Raw genomic sequence first — 9,799 nt, 5'->3', positions numbered from 1 at the left:
AAAAAAAAAAAAAAAAGAAAGGTGGTTGCCGATACTTACCTTAGAGCAGCTGTGAAGGTTAAAGGAGATCATGTGAGTAACACATAGGTGCATAGGCGTAACACAAAGTAAGACAATGGAGATGGAGCGGCTTGCAACCACAATTGTTGACCCACGGTGACTATTTCAAATATTTATTTCTCTCTCTCCTCACATTCCCTCACTCAATTTTTAGTTTCAGCAGATTATCTTGAAAGCAGAGTAAAGTTAACAAGTATGATTTCTGTTCTCTTTTTGTTTCTGTCGCCTCCCCTCACTCACACGAGTTCTCAACTTGGCTTTAAGCCTGCTATGAAGCCACCTGGCCACTAAATCCATCTTTCTTTAGATCAGTAATTCCAAAAGATCTGGGATCTCGTTAGAAATGCAGATTATCACCTCACCTAAGACTTAATAACCAGAAACTCTGAGAATGGGGCCCAGGAATCTGTTTTAATAAGCCCTCCTGGGCTTCGCTGAACTTGGAGAACCAGTGCTTTAGCATATCCACAAGAACACCATGAGGGTTTATGAGGTCAGGACAGGAAGCCTCAAAGTTTAACGAATTGTTTGAATTTTAAACACTTGAGTTCTAAACACTTAAGAACTTAACAACAGTTGGCTTGCAAGTAAGCTATTTAATACGTGAATCACAAAAATGTTAAGAAATTGAGGACAAGACAAAGAGAGGTCCCCAATGGCAGACTCCTAGGCTTGCTCTCCTGCCCTGTCTAGGCTAAGGCCAAGCTCCAGCAGTGGGAAAAACTAGGTACAGGATGAGGAGACATAAAGGTCAGTGTGGAAAACACCCCAGGGGTTTCCCTGTGAGCACAGGGAGTCCACTGTCCAGCACGAGTGTGCCCATCTCTTTGGAGGTTTGGAACCTAACATGGAAAGCAGGAGGCTGGATCACAGTTAAGCCCTGTGCTGAGTCACTACATTTAAAGAGAGACATTGATAAAACCAGTTCACTTCTACCGAGAATAATGGGAATACACAGAATTTATAGTTTAACAAATTGGGGGTGTTTATTCAGAAAAGAGAAGGCTGGGAGGACCTGATAGCTGTTTTATAACTGAAGGGGTGTCATAGGAATAGAAATCGGACTTATCCTTTATTGCCTCAGAGAAAAGAACTAGGACCAATGGTTAGAAGTTAATGGGGAGCATATTTTATCTCAATATGAGAAAATTTTCTAACGATTAGAGCTATTAAATAAATTGCATAGCCTTGTAAGGCTGTAGGCCTCTGCTCACTGGAAGCACTCAAGTGAAGCCAGATGACGGCTGGCCGTGAATTGAGTGGTGAGATTATTACATTGGGAAGTCAACCTAGGCTGCCTCTGTTTCTTTCCAACTTTTAAAATTCTATGGATATATGTTACCCATTAGAGGCTGAGATACAAAAATAGATTTTACTACAAAATCACCTTAAAATAGTACCTTAGGTAGTTTTCTTTTAAAATGATTTAAATTCATGGTTTTTCTCCTAACGCGCTCCTCTGTGGACTCAATAAATATACGGCACCTTACTAAGTTCAACAAAGATGTTTCGCACATTTACGAGCGTCATAAGGAAAAAATTCTTCCCAAGAGAATTCTTATAAAGATTTTTTAATGGTGGAAGATAATATTTTAGAAAGATTTCTAGTACACGGATTATTCTATGCAATGTCATAGATAGCAGATGGAAGAGAGGGGAAAAAAAGAGCAATTTCTTTATGGTTACCCAAGGAGCCAGAGAATGTATGTGTCAGGAAGGTGGTTGATTGCTTGATTTTGCATAACCTAATTGAGATTATTATTATTTTTAAATGTGGGTTTGTTGTGCTAATTAACTATAAACATATGGTATGTAAAATACATGCTGCTAGGGTAAATTAATGTACCTCTAACATGCATCCATATTTCATAGCTTCATCCACACAAATAAACCTCCTATGGAAGGGCTGCAAAGCAAACACCATTTTGCAAATTGCGCATCGCTGGTAGTAGAGCTGATACACCATTTTCCCATCATTATCCCTGACATTTCACGCACAATGATGATGAGAGGCATTTTCAAATAGAGAATTTCTCCCATGGAACTGATTAATGTGATGAAGTACTGTATAGAAATGAGGGAAACCACGAAATCTCTGCGATTCCTAACTTTTAATTTTATCTGTACGCAAATGCCTTCTGTACCATGAGACTGAAACTAGTTAAATGGGGACCAGGACAGCCAAGTCAACATTTATTTTGTACTTACTGTTTCCCAGGCAGTGTGCCAGGAAATAAAGGCTTGTATTTCCGTAACTCCCCAAGGATTGTGTTACCCTGAAGTTTCGTACAGACAAAGGTCCCAAGTGTGCTCTTGAGTTCTATCCATCGCCTTCTACCACAGCAATAAGGCTGTTTAGTCGTACTCTCCACGTCCTATGCAACCTCTTATTTGAAATTAACATGTATGTATACATACATACATCTGGTCCCCTTTTTCTCCAAGTGTTTTCTATTTATTATAGATTGAATTTCGAAAATTTCAGTAGCTATCCTGTAATTTGCAATAATTTCGCAGAAATTTCTATCAAATTACCTTCATTTCTGGCTAATAAAACTAATCTTGAAAAACACATTATCTACACAGGCTGATTTTAAAAAAAAGATAGCTGTGATAAAGGCAAAGAGTTCTACCTTTAACCCTCCAGAAAAGCAGTCCCAGACTAAGCAGAAACAAGAGAGAATGGAACGTCCAAGGCGGCAGGGATGCGAGATCATCTGACCCGGATGTGGTTAACAGAGGACATCAACACCACCGCTCCCTGCCCCGGCCCCCGTGGCAGACATCACCAGTCACATTACTCTTTGCCACTGAGCCTGGCATTCTCAACAAATTCTCCAGAAAATCACTAGCAATTCATCAGGCTTAGCACCAAAAGTGAAACTTATCTGCCATCTCTTTTCTGGTTCAATCATTTAATTTTACAGGTGAGAAAACAGAGACCTGCAGAGATAAAGTGATGTCCCCAAGATTAACTAGCTTCTGAAACGCAGGGCCAGGACTCAGACATCTGCTTCTTCTTTCATCATCATACCCTTCCTTTCTATCTGTCCTTAATAAAACTATTGGTTTTCTAGGTCTTTGAAGCCTATTTTATTCTGTATTCATCAAGTGCTCGACCAGTGAACAGTCTACAGAATTTATGTTCTATGAAGAGTTGCAAAAAGGCCGGGCATGGTGGGTCATGCCTATAATCCTAGCACTCTGGGAGACTGACGGGGTGGATCACCTGAGGTCAGGAGTTCGAGACCAGCCTGCGCAAGAGCAAGACCCTGCTTCTAAAACTAGCCAGGCGTTGTCACCAGCTAGTCAGGATGCTGAGGCAAGAGGATCACTTGAGCCCAAGAGCTGGAAGTTGCTGTGAGCTATGACACCACGGTACTCTCCTGAGGGCAACAAAGTAAGATTTTGTCTCAAAAAAAAGCAAAAAAAAAAAAAAAATTTTTTTTCAGTATTTCCACCTTCCTCTCACCTGGAAAGTATTTCCAACAAAGAGGTTTAGTGATTTTGGTTTTTTTACTGCATTGCAGTTTGGAGACTTACAATAATCTTAGGTGATGTCTGTAAAAAAATCCTCATCAAAGTTTATGGGAAAAGATCTGGGAAAGAGGAGAGAAGACTTATAATTTTTTCATTTGCTAAAGGCTGATATAAAAGAAAACAGAAGTACCACAAAATGCAATTAAAAGAAAGCAAAGGGCTCAGAAAAGAACAATAGTAACAACAGGCCTTTTTTGATTTTCTTTTTTTTTTTTGAGACAGAGTCTCACTCTGTGACCCTGGGTAGAGGGCCCTGGTGTCACAGCCCACAGCAACTTGAACTCTTAGGCTTGGGCAATCCTCTTGCCTCAGCCTCCCAAGTAGCTGAGATTACAGTTACCCACCACTACACCCAGCCAGTTTTTCTATTTTTAGTAGAGACAGAGGTCTTGCTCTTGCTCAGGCTGGTCTCGAACTCCTGAGTTCAAGCAATCCACCTCCCCTGACCCCTCCCAGAGAGGCCTTTTTTTATTTTCAAAAAGAAAATAGAAAAGCCACTGAGGGGAAAATACATCAAATACGGTTTACAAATACATGCAAGATGGCAAAATCAGTTTCTCCACAGGAGCATGTGAGCAGTGCTGTTCTCACCTTCTGTAGAAATGACAAAAAACTCAAATTTCATTTTATAGACTTTACTCTTTTCTTTCCAAAAGCTGGTTTTCTCTTTATCGAAAAAGACTGCTTTTTAAATTGTCAGACACACACGAACTAAGCAAAACCTTTTTTTCACCAATACACTGAGGTGTATAATTATTTTCCATGAGCTTGGACTTTGCAAATATTTCTCAGAATTGTAACTCTAGTATTTCCAAAAGTTCTTTCCTAGTAACACAGGCTGTCTAAACAAGCCCCAGCGGGTTACTCCATATTAACCCTTCTCATCTGCTGTCTTCTGGATCTGCCCTCTTCTCCCGACTAACCATTTCAAACTTTTTTTTTTTCATTAAATCACAGCTGTGTACATTAATACTATCCTGGGGTACAGAGTGCTGTTTCTATATACAATTTGAAATAGTTTCATCCAACTGGTTAACGTAGACCATTTCAAACTTTTGCCCAAATGTGGATGCAACAATTTTCTTTTTGGGGGGTTTTATTTTTGGGGTTTTTTTGATGCAATAATTTTCTGAGGGGCCTTGTATTACGTAATTTTAAGATCTCTGATATTGCACAAAAAAGAAGACTGTCTGAATATTCACAATGATAGTGATGATGACGACAATGTCAACAGTAATAACCTAAACTCTACACTTGCTGTGTAACAGGGACTGGGCTTAGCCTTTTCAGGCATTATCACAGAAGATCCCTCAAACCTTAAGATATATTATTACTACACTCATAAGATGAGCTTCAGGGAGGTTGAGTGAGTGGCGAAACCAGGATTAAACCCCAAATCCTTTGTACTTCATAATCCATGCTTTTTCACTCAAGTTATTCATTCAATATATGTATACGGGACACCTACTTTGTGCCAAGCCTCGCACTAGATGATTACTCACTGCCAAAGGCAGCAGGAGCTGCTGAAACTGGACCCAGTTCTCTTAGTTCACGTCTTCAGAACATGTCAGCGATCTCTGCACTGCAAATGTCAATGTTAGAATCATGGTCACCCTCAGAAGGAGAGCAAACCAGCTTTAAGAAGAATGATGATGTGAACGGGGCCTGAAGGAGAGCTCAGCAAGTCAGGTTGACTACTGGAAAGGAGCCTGGGTACAGGGCCCAACAGCATAAAAATGTCCATTACATTTGATAAAGTACTCTCAGTTTTGGAAATCTGTTTTGAGATTTGAGAATGTTATGGAAAGTAGGAAAAAAATATCCATATAAGATGTTTATAGCAGCATTATTTATAGTTTAATTTAGGGTACAAACAACCTAGAGCCCAGAAAAAGGAGGGAAAGATGGTAACAGCCTGATCATGAAATAATTTAAAGTAATTAAAAGCATAAAGATGGTGCAGCTACCTTTAAACGTGTACACTCAGGCCGGGTGCAGTGGCTCACGCCTGTAATCCTAGCACTCTGGGAGGCTGAGGCAGGTGGATTGCTTGAGGTCTCGAGTTCAAGACCAGACTGGGCAAGAGTGAGACCCCATCTCTAAAAAACAGCTGATGTTGTGGTGGGCGCCCACTGTCCAGGGAGCTGAGGCAAGAGGATTGCTTGAGCCTAAAAGTTTGAGGTTGCTGTAAGCTATGATGCCACAGCACTCTACCGAGGGCAACAAAGTAAGACTCTGTCTAAAATAATAAATAAATAAATAAATAAAAGTGTACACTTACAGGACATAGAGGACAATTCAAAATTGTCTTCTACGATCACAAGTATGTAAAATGTTTTGTAAAAAAGATTGTAAGTGAATACTTCCAAAGCATAATAGTGGCCATTGAGATGAAATCATACTTAGGATCTGCCCCCTCATTTTTGGTAACATGGTTTCTTTCAGAACTTCAAAGTCACTGACATGATGGTATATACCTCCAGGATTAGAAGACCAGAACCAAGTGCTAGTTTCTAACAACTAGTGAAGATATTTATAGTTAAAACTGTGTAAGACTGAAAATCAGTCTTAATCAGAGATAATTAATTATTCAGAAAACTCAAATAGAGAAATATCATTACGGAAAGAGGAAACAGTCCCTGCTTGATGACCAAATACAGTGATGACATTAAGTAACAGGGTTGACTTCAAGCCCAAAGCAATGGATCCAGGAAAGTGGCCTTTAAAGCAGAAGGAACTTAAAAGACAGGATGGAGGTACCAGAGGCACGGGCCTCATTCTCATCTCAGACACAGGGAAAACACCACAGGCGATGTTGGGGAGGAGGAGGTCTGCTGGCTGCAGTAACATCCACCGTGTGCGTATTCAGCACACGGCACTCACAGAGAGCATCTCTGTCGCTCCTGGTAGCCTCTGAGTGACATGCTACAATGTACACAGCATGCCACCAGCCAGAAGGAGTGATCTACTTTTCTATGCCTTCTGAGCAATATTCATAATGATGATCTTAGGAACTACAAAATCTTGTGGAGGATTAGATCAGTTAACCTAAAAGCTAGCTGAACTTCAGAGTCACCTGAGAAGCTTGGTAAAATATTTTTTCTTGGGGCTTTACCTTCTGAATATGATTTAGCAGGGTGCGTGTGTGTGTGTGTGTGTGTGTTTGGTACTCCAAAATCTATACTTTCAGCAAGCTCCCTAATTAGACTCCCTAATTGAATTAGACTTCGACTGGACTAAAATATAGATGGTATAATTTTAGTGTTTAACACCACTCACAGTATTTTAATGTAGGGTCTTATCAGAATGTCTTTTTAAACAGACTATCCATTCCCCAACCATGTCATAAAACAGAATATTCACTGTACCTGGTAATCCAGCATGCAGAAGCTTGGAAAAAACTGACAAATTCGGGATTCAAAAAAATAGGGGAAAATCCAGAAAATGGGTAGTTCTTTGTGACTGTTACCTAATGGATCACAAGAAAGGGGAAAGAAGAAATGGATATTAAAGAAAAAATAGAAAGCTGCTTCTAGTATTGTGAGGAATTGCCATTGTTCAAGACATTTAAATCTCTCCCCCAAACTGGGTATGTTTATAGGAGTGCTATTTACAACTTGACCTTTCCCAAAGATATTCTTTTCTATCTAGACATAGCTACGAAGGGCACGTAAATGTGACCCTTTTATGCATATTACTATAGTCTAGGAAAAGGCAAAGCTATTACCCAAAAGGTGGAAAATAAAAACACTATCACTTTGAAATAAAGGTAGTCATGGCATAGTGGAAGGGAGCCTGAACAAGAAGACAGGAAGGCCTGGGTCTGAATCCTAGCTCCGCCACAACTCCTTAGTTTTCAAGGATGAATCAATCTTTCCTTAATCATGGAATATTCTTAAAAATAACCTTATCAAAATAAGTTTTGTTGGTTTTTTGTTGTTGTTAAAGATGGGATCTCGCTCTGTCGCCTGGGCTAGAGTGCAGTGGCATCATCGTAGCTCACAGCAACCTAAAAGACTTGGGCTCAAGGGATCCTCATCCTCCTGAGTAGCTGGGATGACAGGTGGGCACCAACACAGCCACCTAATTTTTCTATTTTTTGTAGAGATGGGATCTTGTTTTGTTGCTCAGGCTAGTCTCAAACTCCTGGCCTTTAGCAATCCTCCTGCCTCAGTCTTTCAAAGTGTTGACATTACAGGCATGAGCCACCATGCCCAGCCTAAAATATTAGCTTTTACGAGAGTGATAGGGAATATAGCTATTATTTGCAGAGTAACCAGTACAGGCTAAGCACTGTGCTACATACTTTCTGTATATAGTCTCCTTATAATAACCCCTAGAGTCACATATTAAAAATCCCATTTTATAGAGGGTGAATCTGAAGCCACAGCTATCAAGTTCATACAGCTAATAAGCGGCAGAACAGGAATTCAAGCCCACAAAGCTCTTTATTGCTTCCCCAATAACATTGATTTGTCCTCTCTGATCAGTTGACTTAAGAACAGCAAGGAAGTGAAACACCTAACAATATGAGTGAAGTTTTGGATTTCCTTTACATTCTGTCTCCAAAGCCGTTTATGTGGCATAATTAATAGAGAAACTTGATGACGTAATTCCTGACAGTCTTATAATTTATCAACTTGCAAGCTAGAAATAGTATCTAAAAAATGAGTCTATGGACTAATTAGATAATTATATAAAATATTTTGAAGTTCTAAGCCACAAATAATAACCCCCAGCCAGTAAACTACCTCTAGGGCTAAGATCTGTGTCGCTGAAAACCACTATTAGCCTACAGGAGATCCAACCTCCACATGTAAATCTTAGCATAGTTTAAAGCTCTAGGCCTGGCTGGGCGCAATGGTTCAGACCTGTAATCCTACCACTCTGAGGGGGCAAGACAGGTGGATTGCTTAAGCTCAGTTCAAGATCAGCCTGAGCAAGAGCAAGATCCTATCTCTGAAACTAGCCAAGAGTTGTGTCAGGTACCTGCAGTGCCAGCTACTCTGAGAGACTGAGGCAAGAGGATCACTTGAGCCCAAGAGTTTGAGATTGCTGTGAACTATGAAGTGATGAGTTTTGGGCAAGACTTTAGAGACAGGGATATGGAGGTGCGTAGGACAGAGATGTATGTCTGCTTTCACTAATCTAGCCCTAGCATCAGGGGTGGCCAACCTTTTTCTTTCTCCACCACAAATTGGAAAAATAATAGTTGCCTTGGACCATACACAAACACTAATGAAAGCTGATCAGGAAAAAAAAAGGATTTGTGCATATTTTTGTTGATATCTGACACCAGAGACAAGCAAAAAACCTCACAAAATCAGCATGTGGTCCCCAGGCTGCAGGTTGGACACCCCCCGATCTAAACAATACCTGGCACACAATAGCCACTCAGTAAATAGTATATATCCATATGTAAATATGAATTGCATTCCTGCAATAAATATAACATATTTCTTACACAATTGAAAATAGTTCATTGCTTTTCTTCATCATCCCCACTCAAAACAAATATTTTACCTATAAAGAAGCCATCTTAAAAACACAGAATTAGAATAACACAAAGTGTTTCATGGAGATGAAGGTTGCCACATCAAGTCAGACTGTTTACAAGAAGAGAGAGGAACCCAAGACGTGTATTTTCTATCAGTGCTGTGATTCACTGAGCTCAGCTAATATTTGACAGGAAGTAGATACACAGATACACGTTTATTCTGAAGTAATAAATTACACACTTTGGCTTTGACCTTCTTTCCACATAGCAATTAACTTCTTGAATGTAACAGCCAGAGGTTCAACCAAGCCACCAAAAGGAGGATCTGTCACCATAATGACTCCTTCGCCTTCATCTTCCTGTAAAAATGCTCTGCATACTTCAAGGGCAGCCTGGAACAAATAGAAATTCATTTCTAAATCAGGACTAGAGAGACCCCCTATTTGAAGGAGAATGCATTAGATTCAGTTTCACTCTTCGTACTGGGAACTTTACCAAGCCACCCGCCACTGCAGCATCCCTGACTGACTGATCCCTGAAGCCATTCTTAGCCCTCATAAGATTTTATCTTTAGGTTCCCTGATAAACAGGTTTTTTAAAGTGCAAATTCGAACACCATTACTATCAAAAGGCTACGCATTTCAAACAGTTAAATTAAAAAACTAAATGTGGTAACCTCAAAGAGAGAAACTCATTACCCAG

The 9,799-nt window shown here is 40.0% G+C and overlaps 1 protein-coding gene across 1 annotated transcript in view; it reads right to left on the bottom strand.

Annotated features, from left to right (window-relative positions):
• Positions 1–9,799, bottom strand: part of ZCCHC4 (zinc finger CCHC-type containing 4) — a 43,393-nt gene that overhangs the window by 8,057 nt on the left and 25,537 nt on the right. The window contains exons 7-8 of the mRNA XM_012807447.2: positions 9,339–9,489; positions 6,969–7,069 (exon numbers count right to left, since the gene is read on the bottom strand). Of these exons, the coding sequence (XP_012662901.1) occupies positions 6,969–7,069; positions 9,339–9,489 (252 nt within the window). The remainder of the gene's footprint in view (positions 1–6,968; positions 7,070–9,338; positions 9,490–9,799) is intronic.

This window comes from Otolemur garnettii, unplaced genomic scaffold (genome assembly GCF_000181295.1).
Source record: "Otolemur garnettii isolate 467f Iridium unplaced genomic scaffold, OtoGar3 scaffold00069, whole genome shotgun sequence".
Classification (NCBI taxonomy): Eukaryota; Metazoa; Chordata; class Mammalia; order Primates; family Galagidae; genus Otolemur; species Otolemur garnettii.
Note: the sequence above shows the minus strand (reverse complement) of the source record. Positions and strands in the feature narration are given on the sequence as shown.